General features: G+C 38.8%; 1 protein-coding gene across 7 annotated transcripts in view; it reads right to left on the bottom strand.

The window, feature by feature from the left end:
* Positions 1-24116, bottom strand: part of Cast (calpastatin) — a 97089-nt gene that overhangs the window by 16615 nt on the left and 56358 nt on the right. For 6 of the 7 annotated variants that reach the window (XM_059276600.1, XM_059276599.1, XM_059276602.1 and 3 more), the window contains 16 exons: positions 22566-22652; positions 19240-19308; positions 17956-18054; positions 16546-16626; positions 15917-15952; positions 15226-15312; positions 15006-15095; positions 14003-14104; positions 10800-10883; positions 9765-9812; positions 8264-8359; positions 6891-6986; positions 4962-5063; positions 4384-4467; positions 675-725; positions 437-508 (listed from right to left, as the gene is read on the bottom strand). In XM_059276600.1, coding sequence (XP_059132583.1) covers positions 437-508; positions 675-725; positions 4384-4467; positions 4962-5063; positions 6891-6986; positions 8264-8359; positions 9765-9812; positions 10800-10883; positions 14003-14104; positions 15006-15095; positions 15226-15312; positions 15917-15952; positions 16546-16626; positions 17956-18054; positions 19240-19308; positions 22566-22652 — 1284 coding nt within the window. Of the gene's footprint in view, positions 1-436; positions 509-674; positions 726-4383; positions 4468-4961; positions 5064-6890; positions 6987-8263; positions 8360-9764; positions 9813-10799; positions 10884-12805; positions 13054-14002; positions 14105-15005; positions 15096-15225; positions 15313-15916; positions 15953-16545; positions 16627-17955; positions 18055-19239; positions 19309-22565; positions 22653-24116 lie in introns of those variants that run through there. The other variant, XM_059276605.1, reaches the window with a different exon arrangement.

Genomic DNA, 24116 nt, shown 5'->3' with positions numbered 1-24116 from the left:
TTATGAGTCAAAATATGAGACTTTGTCACTAGAGTTTGTAACAGTGTCCCAAATAATGTTCTAGTCTGTTATCTGTTATTTACCAAACTTAGTATTTGTATTTCATTTACTATATTTTTAATACTGACAATTTTTTCTTTGATTGTTAATTTTCTAAAAAAAAAAAAAAAAACATGGTAAAAAGTAAATTGCTTTAACTCAAATCTGCTTAGACATGTAGACATGTCTCAGAGAGGGGGTGACACATTCAGTCCCAAGTGCTACAGAGAAACCCTGCCTCAAAACAGAGAGAGAGAGAGAGAGAGAGAGAGAGAGAGAGAGAGAAAGAAAGAAAGAAAGAAAGAAAGAAAGAAAGAAAGAAAAGAGAGAAAGAAAGGAAGAAATGACAAGACAAGACAAGAAAAGAAAGCCAGTTAACCAGGCGCTTCATACTTACAAGAGACGATATGTTTGTGGTACTGCAGAAGTCCTGAGACAAGGCATCAAGAAGGAAGTCATCACTCAAGGGCTGCAAGAGACAGAAAAAATATCAACAAAAGGAATGCTGGCGTACCTCTTCTTTGGTATCTACCATATCACACTCTGATAAGCTCACTAAAAGGGAAAGCTATGCCCTTCCCAGATTACCAATCAGAGGACACAGAAGACTGACTCAGAGAAAGCAGATGGCTTACTGGAAGTTGTTCCTTGGGCTCTTTTGGCAGGAGTGGCTTTCCATCCTTATCCTATTCAGAATAAAAACATGGTATTAATTATTTTACATACTATCCCAAATATGGAACCTATACACCTTATAAGGAATTAACAGGCTAAACCTACTGTATATTTTCACATGGGTTATTCATTTAAGAAACATTATCATAGCAGAGAATATATACACTGTAATTCCATTCATATCTAGAGTCAGTTTTACATGCATCATGCCTTCCTTGGCCAAGGGGTCTAACAGCACATTCAGTGTGGCTTGTGACCCAAAGAACAGAAATGAATACAAAAGAAAAATATGTGAATTTTTTAAGTGGTATGTTTTAGGGGTGTATCAGCAAACCACTCTTTTATAAGGGAATACTGGGACCTCAATCAGCTAAAGTTCAAATGCTCAGGGAGCTTGTTTTCTGGATGGAGGACTCTCAAATTTAGGGCTCAGATTATGTTAAGCTTCAAATGTGGTTTCAAGTGGTACTTTTGAGTGACAGAATAAAACCAATAAATTATTTGAGCCTCCTTAATAAAAGAAGATCTATAAATTAATGACAGATTCCATTTATTTGTCTGTACAAAAATAAATGAGTTCAAGGGTACATTCAAAGATTTCTCCTAGGAAAGTGGTCAAAATGTTTTGCTTTGTTTTCTGTATTTCAAATGTGCTATGTAAATGTTTAGAGCTATCTGCTGCTTTCTTATAGCTAAGACAACCCTTCTTGCCCTCTGAATTCACTTGTAGCTTTAGCCCCTTTTAAAGGAAGAATCTGCTACTTCCAGACCATGTTTTAGCTGAAAAGTCAGTGAAGATCCCAAGTGAGGCATGGGACCCTGAAGGCTCCTTTGCTCTGCATTAAAATGGAAATCTACCTTTTACTACCTCATAATCGAGTAGCAGGAAGGGGAAATTTGAGGTCTGACCACAACAGAGAGCAGACCCTCACTATAGTGACCTGATGTGAGGTAGGTAATTAATGACAACAATATTTAAACAAGAGGTCAAGCCAGCAACCTGGAAATGTGACAAAGCACTGGGTAACTGACAATGTCTGAGATAAGTTCAGAGGACAAACTAACACTAAATAAGGGGGGACCAGGGAAAGCAATCCCTGAAGTAGCACTACTAAGCTTCAGTGAGGGCAGGGAGAAAGTAGCCAGCTTCCTACTGAGTAACTGCATATGGCCTGCTTCTATGGAACTAGGATCAGAGACAGATCTGTGGCCTTGAAAATGTCCTGAATAATTTTTAAAACAATGTATGTACGAGCTGCAAATAATTGAAACTCCACCAGTTTTGGATGCAGTATGAAATGCAGAAGTGTTCAGGATAATAAACTTTAAGTAAAGGAGAATTCAGTGTAAGATCTTGAGTTGCAAAATAAACTAGTGCATGTGGATGGGTGAGGACTCTGAATTCAGCTTCTCAAAACTGCTGTTAAAGTACATTTGAACTTTCCTGTTGGTGGCACATTATGAAGATGACTATTTGTTCAACTGCCTATGTGTCTACTCTGTTTAAAATGTACACTGGAACTGATAATAATGGGATCGCTCCATTGGTTACTTGGTCTACATATCCTGTCCTTTCAATATGAAGAGAACAGGTCAACTTATCACTCAGTGTTTAACAAGTTTTCATGTTTTCAACTTATACTTAAGGATTAAAAAGTTTCTGTAGGGTTGGGGATTTAGCTCAGTGGTAGAGCGCTTGCCTAGCAAGTGCAAGGACCTGGTTTCGATCCTCAGCTCAAAAAAAAAAAAAAAGTTTTCTGCATAACTTCTGTTTAACCTGCAGAAAGTATTCCTATATTGCTTGTGTTATCACAAACCACATGTCTGAAGGGAAAAATATTTGGTGGCCTAGATGTTAATTTTTCTTTATATTAAAGGAAGAAAAGGCTACTTAAGAATATATTTTAGTCTCTATTGCTATCGCCCTTGGTTGCTTCCCAGAATTTGAAGGTAAGTCCCTATTGCTGACACCACTACAATTTTGGACACAGGACTTGGAGGAACTGACCTGGAAGACTCCTCCCTGAGGACTAGCTTTCACTGTATTAGAAGATACTATGCAAGCTGCCCAGGGAGAAAAGCAGTCAAAAGTCCTACCCAGCTATGATGGGTATGAACCACAATGACTAGAATGACAAGATATCTCTAAAGGTACAGTAGTGACATATATCTTGGTGCTACCCATCAGCTTTCTAATTAGACTTAAATCCTGCCCAATAGTAAAGAATTTGTGTTCGGTACTGTATACATAGCCAAGAATCCATGGCTGGTGAGGCCATGGAACTTTATAGAGAATCTATTATTGCACCTTTCCCAAACCAATATTATCTTTAACTGCATTCTTTTGTTTTTGATATTTTATTTTAATTACAACATCTCTCCCTTTCCTTTTCTCCCTTCAAACTCTCCCTTACACCCCTCCTTACTCTCCTTCAAATCTGTGGCCTCTTTTTTCATCAATGATTATATGTATACATGTATTTGTATATACATGTCTATTCCTAAATACAAGCCATTGAGTTCATATAATGTTACTTATTTTGTTTTTTGTTTTGTTTTTGTTTTTTTGTTTTTTGTTTTTTTGTTTTTCAAGACAGAGTTTTTCTGTGTAGTTTTGATGCCTGTCCTGAATGTCGCTCTGTAGACCAGGCTGGCCTGGAACTCATAGAGATCCGCCTGCCTTTGCATCCCGAGTGCTGGGATTAAAGGCGTGTGCTACCACCGCCCGGCACTTATATATATCTTAACTGTGTTCTTAATACAAATCCTTATACCCACAGAGAAGTGTAGCTCTCATCCCTCATCAGAGAAGCTTCTTGTTGCAGCAGATGAAGACTATTACAGAAAGCTACAACTGACCAAAATGCACAGAACAACTGACCATGAGGTGTCCAGCTCCAACTGATATATCTTCAACACAACCCCACAACTAAGGCTTAGGGAACATCACAGACAAACAGGCAGAAAGAGTGTAAGAGCCAGAAGACCAGCACGTCTGCTGCAGGATTGCATCTTCTATATGATGGGAAAGCTGCACTCATGAAATCTCACAATTTGATTGCTTAAACAAGACTTGAACAATGACAATATCAGCTGACATGCCAATGTAGAAGAGGGAAATCTTAAGGGGTCTCATGTCTAGATGAAGAGTATAGGTGACTAATGAATGCTGAGAGAGGAAGAAACAATATTCCCCAGGGATGAGCTCCATAACTGCTTATCCAAACCAAGTGCTAAGTCCTAAAAACAGACATACAAACAAAACTAAATGACTCATTAGCTTGTATTTATATATTAACTTATGTGTATACATGTATGTGTGAATGTGTGTGTGTGTGTGTGTTTGTATGTTTTCAAAAATAAAGAAAGAGGCCTTGAATTTGAAGGAGAAGGGGAAAGGTAGAGACATAGGAGGAGTTAGAGAGAAGGAGGGGAAATGATGTAAATTCAGTATACACACACATATATGAAATTAAAATGAACAAATTTTAAAAGAATATGATTTAGCTCCATATCTAGTATTCTAACATGGTATTAGTGCTCACTGACAATTTAGGGTCAGAACATAAAGAAATGGCATCTTTATATTCCAGATCTATTATCAGCTCCCTCTTTATGATTATAAAATTTAGTTAGAAAATGATGTGGGAAAATACTCAGCCTGCTTACCTTGACCTCTTCTAGTTTATAATCAGGAGGAATTGTTTCTTCTTTTTCACCAAGTTTTTCATAGTCTTTTTCTTTAGCCTTCTCCTAGATAAAAGTGGTATCATTTTTTAGGGTTAGTGTCTCCTCCTACACAATGCATTCCTCAGAGATTAAATTTTAGGTTTCTATTGTTAGCTGCAAACATGTATATGACCATTGTTAACAGATCCTCAACAGCTTCAACTTTTAACAGTTTCCAGTTAGCAGGCTCAGATACCACCTCTCAAACTGCTGGGCTAACCACCTGTTGGGAGGAGTATTATTCTACTTTTCTTAGGAGCCCTCAGCAAAGGATGAATATAGGTAGACAAAGATGGGATTCATGAAACTTAGACACAGGCATATCACCTATCCACTATAGTGATTCAATATTGGCACTTCCTAAGATTTAGCTTATTAAACAGGATATATGCAGTATCAGAGAAAGACCACTGATCATGCTTTAAAGATAGATTTTTAAAAACAGAGTGTTAACTTATTGGAGGGCAGAGGTGGATGGTTAATAAGTCATTTTGTAGACGCATTGGAGCTACCATTACTTTGACTTTATCCACTACAGGCTTTTCATCTTCTGGATTTGCTTCTTTTTTCCCCAGGCTTCCAGCCAAGGTTTCGACAGCATCATCTGGCGCCATGCTCTTCTGCAAGGACAAAGGTGGTAAAACCTAAGTTGTTACTCACGCGTACCAATTCAGAAAGGCACATGCTTATTTCAGGTCTACACTATCTTTAATAACTTGAGCCATCAATTTAATTAGAATGGAGGTTTTGAAATGTTAAGAATGTTAAAAATTAGAGCAAGTTTCTCATATTAAAAACTGTGCATGCAATTTGTATATGGACACTAAAGACCTTACAAGATCCAGCTAGAATTTTGGCCCATGAAAAAAGAAGATAAAGATAACAGAAGCTGACAGAAGGGAAAGAAGGCAGAATTTCTGCCACCAAGCTTGGCCAGGCCCAGGGAAGAAGGCACAAGTTTGTTCTCTGATGCTTCCACTAGCCACATGGTTAACATACATGGGCTCAGGATTCTCCTGCTTGTGACTGACCATCATCAATGCACAATGAGAATGACCTACCTGAGTCTCGCTATTCTGAACGAAATATGCTCACTCATGATGTTATAAGCCAGATTTGGCTACACCAACATTCAAACAAATGAACAAGAGTACAAATGAGGCATGTAAGGGGGAAATGAAGAAACCATGTATGAGTCAAAAGACAGGACATGTTTTGGCTTTCCAAACTATGGGTCATAAATGTTCCTTAGTGGTTTTAAAAAATTTATTGAATGTTTCCTGGCCAGAACATTTTTCATAGATAGAAAACAATACAACACACTTAACCTGAATAAATACCACTCATTAAAGTGTTTCTTTTTTATTTTTATTATTGTTGGTTCTCTCAAGCATCTAAATGAACATATCCAAGTACACCAAGTGCTTTGCATTTCTGCCTCACTGTTTTCCTTGGGAAATGTTATTTTCACTTCTCAGTGTGACCCTGCCCTCTACATGGAAGCCTTTGTAAATTCCTAAAAGAAAAGGTTCCTTCATCCATGTTCCATCTGCCTGTTTTCCATACATGAAAGTTCAGACTGTGTCATAACTTGATGTCTGGCTCATATCTGTAGAAAACTGAAAGGTATCCAAGACCACCACCATATTTCTCATTCGCATTACAGTTAAGGACCAGGATACAGGTACACTGCTGAAGGTCAACAAAAAGCCTGCGTTCCTCATTTATACAGGAAGGTGATTGGAAAAGACTTTACAGTGTCTTTGTAAACATCAAATAAGGAGACTAGCAGATGTAGGTCAGTTAAGGAATGCCTAGGAAGCATGTCTCAAGCCCCAGCACATCCTTAGTGCCACAAACAATAATGAGAAGATGCTATGGAATCTGGAACATATATGTCCTAGAAGAGCAAAGCTAGTCATTCAGAATTCAGATTTTGTAAGTATAAAGCAGTAGTCTCCGAGTCATCAGAGGATAGAAACTAAAACCATAGAAATCAAAATTAAATAAGGATTTAGGTAAACATCACTTAACTCAAAAATTCAAAGAAAAGCAGAAAACAAGAAACAGTGAAAGCCAGGCAAAGGGATGCTTTGATCTTTCCTCCAACGTGGAAGGGGGCAGAATTGTGGTCATGATTTGGATACAAAGCCAGGAAGAAATGTGACACTGGACATTCAGGACACAGGGACTATTGGAGATAGTTATGGACCTACAAGGAGTTTCAGAAGATAAAAGCAAAGCAGCAGACAGCACCTGAATTAAAATAAAAGTTAAGTGCAGATGAAGTTTCCCGCACAGCCCTGAAGCCGGAAGAACAATGAATAGCAACTCTGTATTAGCTTTCCCTTCATTTTCTTGTCATAGTATGGCGACATACAGTAGAAAGTGGGGGGAGACAGAACAGGGCCTGCTCAAGACCCTTTCAGTGCTAGGGCATCACTCACCGAAGATGCTGGTTTGGGTGGTGCTGACTGTATACTGCACATGGAGGCCTGAGGCACAGCCTCAGCCACAGGAGTTGGGGATGTGTCCTTAGGTTTCTGAGAAAAGAAGCAAGTATTCTGAATAATTTTAGAATTACCTGACTAATAAAACTGAACAATAGTGACTCAATTAGACACTACGAGATGTAAGTTGTAAGCACGAGTCTTTTGAATGCTTATTGAGCGATATGCATACCAAAGCATGTTAAAAACTTTTCAATTACTATAATTGCAACTTGCAGACTCAGTTTCACATTTGTGAAAGGAAAACATTGATAAATACACATAACATCTCAAGGATTGATCTGAGAGCATATTTTAAGTTATAAATCTGCATGAATGTAAGGAATGATACTGAATAGGAGTCTCAGAGTGGTCCCTGGACTTGTAACCTCAGCAGCACTGGATATCTTGTGAGAAATATATGTTCTTAGGCACTCACCACAATGCAGTGAGGAATTCTAGGGGCAGGGTCCCAGTAATTTCCAAATGCTTTTAATCCAGACACTTTAGCAAAGCTTTCCTACATGCAAAGCACCCAGGAGAAAGAGTAGTGCTAAAGCATGCTCTCATCATCCTTGAGAAACTGTACTGTTTACAATGACAGATGTTAGGGTTAAAGAAGCACCAGTATAGCTCAGAACCTTTTAAAGTAATTGCTTTAACAGGGATACACACACACAGACACACACACACACAGAAAAAAAAACAAACAACAACAACAACAAAAACCCATAAACAAACAAACAATAAAGCAACTAAGAAGCCCTGCCATGAGAATTTCTTTTAATAAAGAGTGTGTTGAATGAGGAACGGAAAGTACCAATAACAAAAGGTTGCTTTTGCAGAGCCTTCCCATCGAGTAATGCAGTAATGCAGTAACGCAGTAAACCTGGTAGAAAGGAATCCATGACTAACATATACTCGTGGCATGTACAGAATCTGTTCACAGGGAGTGGCAACTTCAAGGTTGGAGTAGGGGAATGCTGTAACTAGAAACATCCTTCAAAAAGGGTGACTCTGGTGGACATAAAAGCGGGAAGGGCTGAGAGGCATGGCAATTTCATTTAACCAGCTCCGTGACAGCAATCAAAAGGGAAGCTTGGATATAAGCACTTCACTGAAGGAATGACTGCAGGTTTTAAACTTCAAGAATATTAGGGATAGGCTGGGAATAGAAAATACATCTAGAAAAAGGCAAGAAGAAAACACCATGTACAAAAGGTGACACGTAGACCTTCATGGGGTTCCTGTATCCAATAATAATCAGGGCTTCACACGTTTTCAGATTAAAAATGAACATTAAAACCCCTTAAGACATTATTAGAACATACTTCTATTTTCTCAGCTGGTATAGATGGTTTGTCTTGACATGTAGATCGGCCAAAATCTTCTGAAAGTTGCCCAATCAGCTCTGCTTCACTCAGGCGCTGTAACAAGAAATGCTGCATTATGAAGATGCTCTGCTCTGTAAAATCATAGGGCAGTATTTTTTTTGAGGTTAATATGGTTTAGCTACATTGTATTATCTAAAAACAAAAGCTAGCTTGATAAGGCATATTCTTCATTTATTGATGTGAGGGGGGAAAATGGCACACACGTATATTTTACTTGCCACCTTAATGCTGTGAAAGTGCTAAAGGTTTATTTACTCACCTGATAGGTCAGCTCTAGGACCTACACAGAAGTCCATGGCGAGGTCCAGACTTTTAGTCTGGCTAATCTCACTTTGTGATGATTTTATTTACAAGTACGTTACAATAAAGTTTTAATTATTTAAAAAAAATAGAGTAAATCATTTTTCAAAGTAACAAAAGGATTTGCTGTACACCTTTACTCAAATAAGATTTCCTGTTTTCTCCAGTGAGTATTGCAGTTATTAAAGGTGACTATTCATTTCCTAGTCCTTAATGATTTTCTTTCAGAATAAAGCAGAGAAAACACATTAATGTACTCATTTTCTATAACCAGGGAAAGGAAGGGAGGGAAAGTAGGGGGATAGAAAACGGTCTGTGGCAAGAAAGTTTGATAGCCCCCATTCCCCCAGCAGAGTCAGTCCATGCGGGGATTCTATGAAAATATCCTGTGGAGAAAAGGAAGAAGGAGCAGAAAGAGAGGCAGTGGTGTGAGTGCTGTTTCTAGAAAGGACATGGCTGCTGCACTGAACTCACAGCAGCTCAAGTCTGAGTCCAGTTGCCTGCACAAGATTGAGCTCACTAGCATTCCATCACAGAGGGGGAGGGGGTCAAGAAGCCACATAATTCTTTGAGGAGCTACTGACACAGTAGCTCTACCAGGCATTAGAACACAGGAGCTATTTTTCTTTAGTGGTATATCTACTGAGAAATTGCCCATGCTCTAATAAATAACCCCACTCATGGGCTCATGTAAGCAACACTAACTTTATTCAATGGCTCATTAAAAATGAAATGGAGATGTGAAAAGCACTTAGAGCAATGTTAAGCACATAGTAGGTGATTAAAAATGCTGATTGGTGTCATCATGACAGGAAACTGACTATATATATTTAAGACAAAATAAAAGTGTTAAGAGTAGTTACTAAATCAAATTCTAAATTAAATGCCAAAATAATATAATGTAAAAGCTCTTTTAGCATTAACTCCTAATGATTGGTGAATGCTGCTTAATAGTCTGGTAATAATTCATAAGAGAAACCATCATTAAAATATATGCAAAAGAGCAGAGGCCTCAGCCTTGAGTTACCATAAGAATTCACCCCAGTACTAGGTTGCATGTGAAATGTGGTCTTTTAAAATGATCCTAATTTACACTTTATATTTTTGCTGGTTTTGAGTGCTAAGAAAATTTTCCAACCTTAGACTTTTCTTCAGGCTCTGGCAATAGTGGTTTTCCATCTTTATCCTGAAAATAAAATTAGAAATTTAATGGAGATAAAATAGAAAAATTTGCTTTCATGTTCTATTATGTTTGTTTTAGGCAAATCCAGGATGTGAGAGGTAAGCTTATTTTTTCTTATGCTCGAGTGAATTAATTTTAGATTTAATTTCTATAACTACCAATATAGAAATCTTTTCTAAGGATGCTATGATTTGTTTTTGATTACAAGTTACTGAAAGATTTACTGTTTGGTAAGGCAAAAAGATAAATAAATAAATAAATAAATAAATAAATAAATAAATAAATAAATAAATAAATAAATAAACAAACAGACAAAGAAACAAAGAAACAAAAGAGAATAGTGCAGTTGTATTAATGAAATTGTTTTTTGAGTATTTATTATGTGTATGGGTGTGTGCAGAGTTAGTTTTTCCCTATCACATGGAATCCAGGGATCAAACTTAGATAGTCAGTCTTGGTAACAAGTGTCTCTACCCACTGAGTCATCAGGCTATCCCTTCCTTAATGGGATAAATAAAGAAAAAACTCAATTCTACAGAGCTGGGTTTGTAATCCCAGCAGTTGGGAGCTAGAGGGGATTAGTCCAAGGATGGTCTCCACTTCAGAGTGAGTTTGAGGATAGTCAAGTACACCTTGAGAACCTGTCTTAAAATATAAAAAGCTTCAATTCTCCAACCCAGGATTGGGATAAATATCATTTTTGGATTTTAAACACCATTTAGTTTTTGAACATGAGTTTTCACAATTTAGGAAATGTTTTCTCCTCTTACCAAATACTCAAATAGGTTAGAGTTTTAACGACTACTTTAGAAGCCATGAAAGGACAAACCATCCCTGGGGGATTGGTCCTGTGGCTTCAGAGAGCCAAGAGAAACAGGTCCAGCATGTTCACAGTTAATATCTGCAGTGCGACAGCTTTGTTCCTGGTATCAAGGGGAGGAATATCATAAGCATGATGCCGATAAGTGTGCTGTTATGCAGAGAGCTTACCACAGCCGGCTTTAACCTGTACTCAGCCGGGACTGTGTCATCGTCTTCACCACACTTCTCCTGCCTTTCTTCTTTTGCTTTTGCCTGATGAAAATGGGAAGGAAAAAAAAGCAGCAGTTAGATGATGTAAGTAATATAAACTGTTATCACCTACTTCGTATACTACAGAATAACCCAGAATAAGGTTAGAGTGTTTGGAATGCTCTGTAAACCACAAAGCGCAAGTCTGTGGAAAGCAGTTGTGAGCAGGCACTGGGACAGACACTCTGCTTGGTCCAAGATTTAGGAAGTCATGATGCCCTTGAGAGTGTTGCCTCTCTAGCTAATAATCCTTCCTTAGCTCACTGACTCTGAAAGTTCACCAAAGTAAATAAAGGCCCCTTGGAGGACAGTAAGTATAGGCAGAAATTAGCTGCAATTATTTTAATAGCTTTCATATATCTTGCCCAACAGGGCAGTTATTTAAGAAGGGAGAAAAGCACATATCTAATTCTCTCATCTAGTTCAACAATGATAGAAGCAGATAGTCACAAATGTGGCTTCTTCATGGAGAACTGGCTTTAATGATTTATAAAGGACTCATTCAATAGCAGCAGGACTTACTTCACAAGATCACTGAACCAGGAGCAAATAAATACATTAGAAATAAGTACCTCAACAGTACACGACTAATTCTCCTCTATAGCATCTGTAATGGAATCTGCAGGTGAGTCCTATAAAATACCATGTGTAAGGATTTGTATCTATTTCAAGGCATGGATTTATAATTTAGAACCTAAGGTATGTGGTATAATTTACTTAAGCAAATCAGGAGTCAACTCACTGATTCCATCTCCACCTCAACCTCAGACTGGACTGGCTACTTTCTTGATTAATTCTTAAAAATTATCAAGAAACTTTAGTTAGCCATGCACTGTTCTTTGTTCTGGGACTAGAGTTGTATGTTATTTAGGATGGAAAGGTCTTCGTCTCTTTTCAGATTTCAGGTTTTACTCTATTACTGTCTGTGGGCATTCTGATATGCAGCAATACTGCCCAACTCAGGGAAGTATGCCATGTCTAGTCCCTAAGGAGACTCCATGAATATCAAGGTCCATCTGTACAGGAAGACTATCTCCATACTTCCAGGCTATGAGCAGATATACACACAACAGGATCCATTTTTTTTTTTACCTCTTTGATCTTTATATTTTTAAAATGGCCACACTATTCAAGACACCAAAAACACCAAGAGGAAGTCTACCACACTGCAAACATGCTAGACCAGGTACACATACCTAAAAAATGAGAGTGGCTTAAATGATATCATTATAGGCAAATAAATGTTCATTTTATGGTATGATGTAATATAAGACAAAGTAGGATTGGGTCTGTTTTCTAGAGACTTCCATAGTTTGTACAGGTGCCATTTAATAGGGGAGGTGATGGGACAGCCATAGACTCCTATAAGAAGCAAGGACCTTTAGGGGCCTTATCAAAACACCAGGCTAATCATTATAAACAATCACCCCCAGACTCCATAAATTAGCTCAAGAATTTAGAGGATTGAAAGATCTTCTTAGGAAATATAGTTTAGGACTAGCAGAAAGCTAGCAATGACATGAATGGAAAGTTATTTAATTAGTTTATTGATACTGGTTTCTAGGACAGTGAACACACTCCTATACACACTTCATAGAGTAATGGCATTGTGAACACATTGCTATATACACTCTGGAGAGTTACCCATGCTGCTGCATGAGTTCCTTTCATGTCACTGTTTTCCACTTATTCATCTGGGTTAGTGACTGGGTTAGTTAGACTGTCCTGGGACTTCTATCAGGTTTACACGTTCTCTTTCCATATATATTATCTTATTAAATTACTCTATTTATAAAAAGCCTGAGGCAAAAGTGAAATCCACAGCTCCCAGGTTATAGAACCATAATATAGCAGCTCCTGGCTATACCCAGGGCTCCACCAAGACCACCCTCCTTAGAGACAACATGACTCTGAGTAATATGCACCTCACAGTGTTTGGACCCATGTTCTCTTTCTTCTGAGCACATTACATGCTCCTGAAGGACAGGGATTGTTTCTCCAGCTCCTTTGCGTTCAACATCATGAAGCTTCTCATGCCACACTGCAGCAGGTGAGCCCTCCCAGAAAGTAGAAGACAGAAACTGGCCCATAGTAGACTTGGGCCAATTCAAACTCAGGCAGGGTTCCTGGGAGTCAGGAAGACTGCCCTTCCCTGACAACTCAGAACAGGAAGTGACAGCAGAGTCAGGGGCATTGTGACAATGCTGCTTGCCAGTTTCCTTTCCCTGATTTGATAGGGTAGTACTCCCAAAGCCTTTGATTGTCTTCCTCCAGGATTCCTGCCTTGTTAGATATAGGCAGCTTACTTCTGTCCTTTTTCTTTTCCCCAGAGAACTGATTTGGAAAAGCATACAAAAATCCTAACTTAATATCACACTTCTACACCAGCTACAAGCTTGGATGGATTTGCTAAGGGCATGGAGGCTATGAGACAAACATGGTGTAAGTGTGTGTGAGCTCCAGTAAGCAAGTAGTTGAGTGATTGTGGCTCACTTTATTTCAACCTGAGACAATTTTGTCAACCTTCTTCCTCATAAATATACAAAAGAAGGCTCATCGCATTCTCCCTGATCATCTCCCTCCATAAGCACTCTTTGGAAAATACAAATTCACAATTCTCAGCAAAAGCTAACTTTACAGGTTCTCACCAGACTACTACTGTTATCATGCTTTGGCAAAGCAGATTATTGTTTCTTTTTCTCCCTGCCCACCCCCCATCTCCCTTTCTTTCTAGACAGGGTCTCACTACACAGCCTAGGCTGTTCTAAAAAGTGTTCACAATCCTTCTGCCTCAGCCTCCTAAGTTCTGGGATCACAATATATGCTAACATACTGGACCAAAAGGTTTTGCATTCTTGAAGTGCTGGATTCCACCCCAGGTCCTTGCACAGACCAAGCCCAGTACCCAACCACTGAGCCACACCCCCACTTTTCAAATATTGACACAGTAAATGTTTTACACAAACACTTAACCATCTGCCTTGGTTGCTCACTCCCCAGCAATAAATATCTACATTTACCAGACTCTGAAAATGAGAAAATGAAGAGTAATTCTAACAATGTAAAAGAATTCTAGTCATGTGCCAGTGCTCAGCTTTGCATATGAATTACAAGGCCAGTACCTCTTTGACTTGTTCAGCTTGGCTAAGATGGCTCTCAGGGTCTGGCTGCCGGGTGCCCAGTGAATCTGACAGAGCCTGCAGGGCTTGATCACTCATGACATCCTGTTAAAAGGGAAAAAGTCTGTGCATAAAAACAAAACAAAAAACTCTTCAAAGTTTAGAGCTTAGATAATCCACATAATCAATTTTCTTATTTGTGAAATATATATTTTAAATTCACAAAAGGTAAATTGTGGATTGAGAAATTACTATATGAAGGAAAATTAAAACAAGAAGAAAAAAGGACTTACCTATGAATGAAAACTTGGTCTAAGACACCAGACCTCTTATTATAGCAACAGCTATAGGGCACACTTCAACACTTACTTTGCAAGTAAGATATATGATTATAATAGAAATGATATTACAAAAGACTCTTATCAAAAAAGCTGCCAGCAAGTAAACTTGAATGACCCTGTTTTTCTTGTAAAATGTCTTCTGAAAGCTTGGCTCTTCAGCAAAACAGCTAAGCTCAATCAAGTGAGAAAGCTGAAGTGACCTCTGAAGATACAATTTCGGGGCTATGAGAACTTCCACTGTCAGGGTGTGGTGCTCCCCACAGCTCTCTCAGCCATTGAGATAAAAATAAACTATTCCCTCCAGCAGGGCAGAAGCAGGGGCAGCCCTGATAGAAGTGGTCCTTAGCATTATCAGCACCATTCACACAGGGCGCACCTGCCCACATCTAGCCTGGAGCTGCAGGATCAACTTTGAAGACAGAATCAGCTTGTTGCTGAGGCAGCAGAAACAGCTGTGCTGGCATTCCTATAATGATCCACAAAGCTCCCTTTAGGAACTCAAGCCTAAGATTTCATATTTCAAGAGCAGTTTCTCTGTGTTACAACATAAGATGGTCTTGTATGACAACAGTAAAGACTGTGCTTTAAAATTATTCATAAATAAGCAAAAATCAGGTAAGTAACTGTTGTCATATAGGCCCTTGGCTATTTAAGGAAGTAAGTACCTCTTCCACCTTCCTTTTTTTCTCCTGGGGAGGAAAAGGACTTCTGGTCACTCCAGCAGCCTGAGCTTTGAAAACGTCCCCTGTAGATTTCTGAAAAAGAAAATTCAAAAGATTTTTACAGGTGATGGAAATCCAATTGTGACAAACAGAACTAAAACATTATTTTTATACCCAAGATACTTTCTAGCAAAGTTCTCTTTAATAGGACTAAAAACAACACCTCTTTCTTAGTTTGCTTCCCAGGCGGAGAACTACAGGTGAAGTCAGATGACAAGGCATCTATAGCATCATCAGGTCCCATGGGTTTCTAGAGAAAAGAGCACAGAGTAACTCCTAAGAGCCAAACTAGAGATTAGGAGTCCAGAAAAGAAATATTCTTTGCATTCTTTAGATATCAAATGAGAAATGTTAATGAAATAACTCAGAAGGAAGCCTTGTTTGGAAGGCAGTGGGTGCGCCTCCTCCTTTTCCCTCCTTCTAATGTAGTTACATGTGGTTACATGTGCTCATACTACTAATAATTTTTAGCATTTACTATATCTTTCTATCTTCTTGACCCCATCATCTCCACCTCCATACATATATATAGACAAGGAACAGTGAAACAGCCCCATGTCCACCATCTTTCTAGGAACAGAAAGAAACATCTGAATGAGAGATTACCGTGGTCATCACCTTCAGATACAGAATTGACAGGGCTTTTTCATTGTGAATCCAGGCCCTCGTGCACACAATGCAAGTACTCTGCCACTGAGCTATAACCCCATTTTACTTTTAATTTTGAGACAGAGTATAATTTACCCAGGCTGGCCATGAGCTCAGCCTCCTGAGTGACTGGGATTATAGGTGGGGTAGTTCTATGGCCCCCAAAATGGTGACATAGACCTTAGAAGACATGTACACAAACTCACAGAATCTGAAGGAGGTCCTGTGATCCCTTCCTTTTTCTGAAACAAAAATGAAAGAAGTTGAGAAGTCAAAATTAATTCTTCTGATTGATAAAAATGTATTCTCAGTCTATGATGAACTAAATTGTGTGCTCTCTCACTCATATGATGAAGTTCCGAAGAACCTCAGAATAGTACCTTATGCGGATATAGGATCTCTATATAAGAAATCCAGTGAAGCTAGGTCATTAGTGGGAATCCTTATCAAGTGATATTAATGTCCCTATGAAGAGAGCAAATAGGGGCCCAGAGAAACACAGAGGGAAGGTAATGTGAAAGGACTCATGGAGAAAACAGCCATCTATAAGCCTAGCAAGCAGGCCTAGAAGAGAGCTACCTCTCAGAGTTCTTAGAAGGAGCCAGTTGTTCCCAGACCCTAAGTGTGACTTCCAGCCTCTACAAATAACAGAGAAATCTCTTGGTTAAGCTATCCAGTCTGTGGTACCTTGTCAGGTTCCAAAAGGTTAACACACAGAGGGTACTTTTCAATAATAACAACTGTATATGCCCCATTCAATTTTCTAAATTTTGATATTGATATGAAATTATCTTCCAAGAAATAAATGGTGAAATAAAAGTGAAAGATAACTTACAGCCAGAAGTTCTCTGTACTCTGGAGGAATAGTCCCTTCTTTTATACCCAGTGCCTCAATGTAGGTAGAATCCATTGGGTCCTGGAATTAAATCACACATAAAGACATATTATGCGATTAATATGCTGAGAATGATATGTGAAACCAAAGTACTATTCTAGTACTAATTTTCTGTAACTATTGAGATGAAAATAAATCATTAAGAAGCTACAACTGAACATAACCCTTAAGTTCTAATGGTATGCTAACAATTATTTAACTAGCTTTATAGATAGAACCCTGCACTTTAAGTTTATCATTTCCATCATTTTCTATTGAATTATCTTTTTCTCTGTGTTTTTTATTCTTTATAAACTTTAGAAGTAAATACTTTGTTACTTTTGAAAATATGGTTTATTTCTAATACCATGATACATGTAATTTTTATCATTTTTTAGAAACTAAACTGGAGCATATTTTAAAAATATTCTGCATGTAGGAATTCATAAACATTATACATAATAACTTTGCATGTTTTCAAATGTTATATAAATAGTATCATTTTGTTGCTCTGGTTTATTTTACCCAAAATTATGGCTTTATATTATACAAATGCATGAGGAAGCCATTTTCCCTTTAGAAAAAGGAAGCACTGAGTAGCTTCCTATATTGTTAACCACATTGTTTCCAAATGTTCTGCCAGTTATCCTTCTCTGTACACACTAGTAACACTTCCAGGCTCTCTCTCTGGAAGGGATCTGTAACTGAAAGGGACACTTATCTTTAGTACCTAGTGCCTTAGCTGAGTTGTCAAACTTTTAAACTTCTGGTAGTCTGGTCACACAAGTGGCACCACACCATGTGGCTTTATGTCATTTTCCTAATTCCCTGGTAGACCTTCATGTTATTTGTTCATTGTCCAAACAACTTTTTCTTAATTCTCTACTCAGTTGTCTTTTTCTCTGTTTTTCTATTTATTGTAAACTTTAGAAACTAATGTTTAATGGTATCTATTGACAATGTTTTCATCTAGTCTATATTTTTAATACCAGGAAACAAAATTACATTACTTTTTGGAAAATAAGAATAGATTAACTTAAAAGATCATAAGGATATAAAACTCAAAATAAGTTCAAGTCCACTACATCACATCTAAAGGACAAAAAACAAGACTTTCTGGCCTAGTCAGTTGTTCCAGTAAGTGCTTTAGCACCATCAAATATTTTCTGAATCAATGCAATTGTGTAGCTGTCACAAGGCAGACTCTTTCCACCTTTACCACTAAGTTTTGGTTTCTATTATCAATGCTGATACCATCCTGTTTCTACATAATCAACAGAACATGAGATTGCCTCCTGTGCTTAACAGTCATGGCTTTACTTGCTTTCCTATTCATTGAGGATGAATTCTTACTGGCTTCCAATCACATACCAAAACTATTGGTCCAGTGTATCGTGGATCATCTTTGTTAGTTTCTTCAGGTTCCCCTAAAGTGTCTATCAGGTCATCTAAAGCAACATCCATGCCTGACTGGAAATGAAAGAGAAAGATATGTAAATGTTATTTGGTAGATATATTATCCTTGATTTTTAACTACAAAACATGTACCAAATACTGTAATTTTTCCAAGCACAAAAATAGTTAAAATTCAGTCCATTTTTATTATGAAGATGCAGAGTCTAGATTCTGAGTTGGAAAGATAAAAAGCCACATTAAGGAAAGAATAACCATTTCAAAATGTACCAAGTCATTAACTACAGCAACAAATTTATTAGTTCACAATGGCTATCAAGCCAAGGTACTGACAATTAAAATGGAAAAAGAAAAAAAATGCAAGGATTAGCCATGTGGCACTTGTTGCTTTTCAGTCCCCCAACTTCCAAGTTTCATACTACAAAATCTGTAGATAGCCCCTCTTCCAAATAAAATCTATTTTTAAAAATGAATTTTCCTGTATTTTTCCCTTTCTTTATGAGCATTGTTGTTTATCACTTGCTTGCCCAAAGATAGCTCTGAAGAGAAATCATGTGAGATCAATGGTAAAGACATATGAACTGACAGTTTAGACTGTCAACATGAACTCAATATATTAATGAGAGGCTTCTGCCACCCTGTTTTGTAGTTATGGATGACTCAATATGAACAGGCACCTGAAAATGGAAAGACCCTCACTACAGACCTCAAATCTAAAAGTATCACTGAAGATGAGCACATTCCCATGATGGTTTTAGGACTCATCATTATTGATATATGCAATAGAAATTAGGGCCCATTAGCTTTAGACTATTTTTCCTTTTTAAATTATTGTTGTGGTTTCTTGGGGGAAAGGGGATAGATTTCAAAGAAGTACCATATATTCTTTACCAATAGAGAGGCAATACAGAATACTTAAGACAACCCCCAAGATGTTCTCACTCTAAAACCAAGTGACAGAAAGAGTCACTTTCCAAGTCTCAATCAGCTATATGTGTTGCTAAAGAACACATATTTATAGACTAGAAACTGTTAATAATCTCTGTGTCCTGGAACTAGAGTTTCAAAACAGAGGCTTGTACCGTGAATTGGTATAAAGTGTGAAGGTTGCACTTTCAATTCAGTCATAATTTCTTTAAACTCTAAGTCATTAAATTTTTCCTTTAAAACCACAAGAAATCAGGCTGAGACAAGCAGCAGAGGACAAACGTGTGATGATGAACTGGCATGTGATTTCCATACCTTGCCAGATGGCTTGCTTAGTTTGGACTCCAATGGTGAAGCTGGCGTTAATGACTTCTTTTCTTTTTTCTAGTGGGGATTTAGAAGGACTTTAAAAACTTTCATATACCTTTATGAAACAGCACTATGATACAATGAAGATGAATTATTCAAATATAATAGCCTCGGTCATGTACTTAGTCCCCTGATCTGCTCTGGATAGTAATGTTACATGTTTAGAACTATCACAAACATTAAGCCTATTTAATGATGAGAGAGAGGGGCTTGGAGAGATCAGGTTCATGGACAAAATTGGATGTATCTGATTTGTGATAGACTAATTTAAGCACATGACAAGTCTAAGGAAAGACAGATAGAAAGGCAATAAGAATATTGTTTGGTATATGAAAGAGACGGAGGTGGAAGAGGAGGGAGAAGAAAAGGAGAGAAGCAAGGCAGAGGAGGACAGGGAGGGAAAGATTGAGAGAGGGAAAAGAAGAAGGAAGGTGGAGGAGATGAGGCAGAGCAAGAACAAAGCCATGGTCTGCACCAGGCCTGCCTGGCCCTTAGTTCACCATACTTGTCCTGGGCCTTGCAACCCTACTAGTTCTTTCTGAAGCTGCTACTTGCAGCCACTGTTCCCTGGGTCTTTACTTCCACTCATCAAGACCACTGTGTGTCTTGCCTTAGTATATCATTGTTCTTTTCGTAATTTTCCTCTCTCACCATTAATTATTGTGGTTCCTCTCAAAGACAGTAACTTTCTTACAACCTTCCTGCCTCTGTTGAGACATCAAGTATCTCTGAGGAACATCACTGTGTCAGCTCTCACCTCTCACACCTGCCACAGCAAAGGAACATTCTGATTCTGTGTTTGTGCTCTTGCCCTGTCACCTTGGGCATCTCTTCTGCTTTGTTTCCAATAGCACATATTCTGTATGTTCCCGACTCAATATGGTGGTCTATTCCAAATTTTCTAGGGCAAGGGACTAAGCTCTTGGCAGGAGCTTATTAAATTGGTGAGGCTATTTTATTAATTTATGGTCATCCAGAGCCATGTATCATTTGGAAGCATCATATTTGGTAAGCAGATCCCAGGCTGCCTGCATTTGTACACCAGCAGTGATGTGCATGGCTGTTTGAGACTTCCCAGTCACTTCCCCTGTCCCTTGGTTTCATAGTGATATGAGGACAACGATGCTACCTAACTAGGGGTTGTGAGGATTATGTTAATGATAACTAGTGTTTGATACTTGGAAAGCACAATGCAAGTACTTGCTATACAGTTAAATACTAAATAATCAACTGCTATGCTTTTAGTGTTGAAAAAAAGGTAGAAGTCAGAACCCCCTTTTGGGAGTCAGTTACCACCTTGTGTAGACACACTCACACACCTTCCTCTTCCTTCTTCCTGTCTCAATCTTTTCCTTTCTCTCCATTATCTCCCTTACCTCCTCTTTCTCCCTCTTCCATTCTACTTCTTCTCTTCTTCTGTGCACCGAACAATACTTTAATTACTTTGTTACATATCTTTCCTTAGGCCTGTCATATACTTCAATCCAGTCCAGCCTGAAGTAGGCACCCTTTCCCCACATGAATTCTACGAGCTTCTGTTGATTTTTGAAAGGTAACCAGAGGCTCAGGGACAGTGCTACAAGGCCCCCACTCCACTCATCCCACTCATAAGGAAGCACTTGCTCTCAGTGTTGACCCTGTGCTTGGACCACATAGTGAGAACTTCCAAAAGTCTTGTGCTATGGCACCTGTCTTATCTTACTTCAGTGTTATCAGCCTACTCATGCCAGATTCTGAAGCCCCAAAACATTGTACATTTTACTTTACCTCTGCCCTCTTTGGCCAACTCCCTCCTAAATCTGAAGGTTTCACCTCTGTAATAACTTTGACTAGCTCCCCCCTTCTATTCTAGCTCTAAGCCCCACTATATAATTACTCACCAGCACCACTGAGACAGGCCCCAAGCAACCTTCACCTCCCTGTCACTACCCACAAGCTCTACAGCATTCTCTCCAGCAGCCTTAACCTGTCTTTCTGGTCTTCCTGCCACCCCTGGACTCTTTGCTTTATGACACTGGAATGTGCTTGTGCCCAGAACTCATCTGAAAATTTTCAACACTTTGAAGTCTTTGCAAGCCTGGAGGAATCCTGGCTGTCCTTCCATGCCTACCGCAAAGGTCTATACCCTCTCAAAGTCCTGTGGATTCCCCAAGTCATATGAAATCCACTCTTTTCTCACAAAGTGTCTCTCCTACTCTGTCCTGAGTTAAAGTTCCACCTACTTTGACACTAGATGGGCTAGCCTGCAGCTAGCACATTCTAAGGTCAATTATGAAATGCCACATACTAAAATAGGACAGATCTAATTAATACTACTGAGTTGGGGAATCAGTAGTAAAGTCAAATAAAATAACTTATGGAAAGGACCAGAATCAAGCCAATGCATAACAGAATTCCATGCAAACTTTTCTTAGTAGGATCATTTAGCTTTTACCGATAACTTGGGCTAGTTTATACCTAGAATAAAATCTCAAATTTTGAATACATTTAAAAGAATTTGTTGTAACATATCTAGTCCTTGACCTTAAATCTACTCATTTTCAAATTAGATCATTTAAGTACACCCACAGTAACAAGACTGTTCCAAGGGATGGTGGGGTCCTGAGGGAATATACAAATAATTTATTGCAAAAACCCATATGTGAGTGTTTCTACTTAAAAGTTTTTATGAGTTTGGTTAAAATAATGTGCCTGGTATCCCAAGATCCAAGAAAGCAAGATGTTTCAGGGTATGTGTCACACTTTTTACCTTTGTCTGTGACTTTCTGCACACTTCCAGACTGGCATCTGAAGCTCCTCCAAGGCTCTAAGGCAGGCTTCCTGGACTGGCCAGGACATCTATAATCGTGCTAAGAGGGCTTGGCAAGCTATCAACTCATGCCTCTGCTGTGCCTCTGACTTAGTGTTAAGGCTGCTGATGCAAACATTCAAAGCTGAGTGTAATGTCTACTTAAGCACTTGTGAATGTTTTATGTCCTTGATTTTATACCTTTGAGTCTGGAAGGCAGGGCCTGAACCAACTCACATTTTAATTCTTTTAGTATTGATATCAGGCTTTGTATGCCAGGTGCCCAATAAGAATTTAATGGATATACACATTTCAAAAGTATTTTAGTATTTTTCTCTCTTTAAATTCCCAAAACATATAATCTTCTTCACAAAAATTCATACACAGTGCCCATTATTTCTGAATGTCAGGTTGTCTGTTGTGTGCTTCTTAGAACAAGTCTGATAAGCAGAGAGGATCATGTTACATCTGCATGTATGCTCACCTTGTCATCCGCCTTGTCTGATGCTGCAGCCACAGTCACACCAGCAACCACACCCCCTCCAGCAGCAGGAGCATCTTGTGATTTTGTCTGAGAGCAAAGATAGAAGAGTGACAGGACTAAATAAGTACCTTTGACTATGACCAAGATCATGAGTTTCAGATGTCACCAACACCTGGCAGTTTGCTTTCATGGAATCACTGTCGAGAGAGTTTACTAGCTTCTTCTGCATATGGTGCAATGTTGGGCACAACATAGGGCTGGGCTCAAGAGCCTGCAGAGTCCATTCAGGTTACACAGATGTGAAAACACCATTGCACATGGCCAAAGAGTCAATGTGCTGTGGTAAACTGGATCCCACAAAGGAGTTGTGGTTGCCCTGTCAACTGATGTCATCAACTGATGTCATGGATGTCATGTGAACCCAGTTCTCCAGATAGTCTGACTTTTTTTTTTTTTTTTTTTTTTTTGGTTTTTTGAGACAGGGTTTCTCTGTGTAGCTTTGCGCCTTTCCTGGAACTCACTTTGGAGACCAGGCTGGCCTCAAACTCACAGAGATCCGCCTGGCTCTGCCTCCCAAGTGCTGGGATTAAAGGCGTGCACCACCACCGCCCAGCTAGTCTGACTTTTAAGAGAAGCTGTAAAGTGGGATTTTATGTGAAATGTCCTGACATCTTTTGCTAGCACCTAATTAAAAATAATTTTGAGACCGTTAAAGATAATTTTCAACATTTTTAACCAAACAAACAAGGAGTTGTATTTAACTCCCGAGTCACGTATTTGTGAACTCTGATATAAAACGCATTGTAAAGTGGGCCTAGTTTCTATCTTCAAATGTTCTGAATGAGAAACACCTCATAGATATTTCTTCTTCTAAGAGTAAAGTGCCTTTAACTGTATAATTACAGAATAGATTTCTGAGTTTAGGTTTCATGAGTTCATGTCTTCCAAAAGATCCTACAAATGCATCAGGACTTCTGTGTAAAAGCAGAGGGAGTCAGTCATGCCGCAGTCCCAGGTTGAGGCAGGAAAATTATCTGAGCCCATGGATTCAAGCATAGATGGAGTAACACACACACACACACACACACACACACACACACACACACAGAGAGAGAGAGAGAGAGACTGGAAAGGGAAAGGAGAAAGAGTGAGAGAGAGAGAGAGACGGACAGAGAGATGGACACAGAAAGACACAGAGACACCCAAACACACAGAGAAACAAAAAAGAAGAGACAGGGCAAATATGAACGAGAATGTAAGGCAATAGTTCTCTGACCCATGTTTAGAGGGGACTAGGAGGCAGCCTCATTTCAAACCTTTCTGCTTGGGAGACACAAGAGTCTGCTACCTTGTTGTCATGACTGGTCACCATGAGCAGCATGAGAAGGTTGGACAGTACGTTTCCCTAAATCTATTTGCTGGCCTTACTCAGACCCTCCATAATTCCACATTCCTTCAATGCCTCTTGCAAAACCAGTGCAGCAACAGTATCAAATCATTACAATACCAAACGCATCCAGTGCAACCCCACAGATTCAACCTTGGGCCAAT

Source organism: Peromyscus eremicus, chromosome 11, assembly GCF_949786415.1.
Source record: "Peromyscus eremicus chromosome 11, PerEre_H2_v1, whole genome shotgun sequence".
NCBI lineage: Eukaryota > Metazoa > Chordata > Mammalia > Rodentia > Cricetidae > Peromyscus > Peromyscus eremicus.
This window is presented reverse-complemented; position numbering and strand designations above follow the sequence as displayed.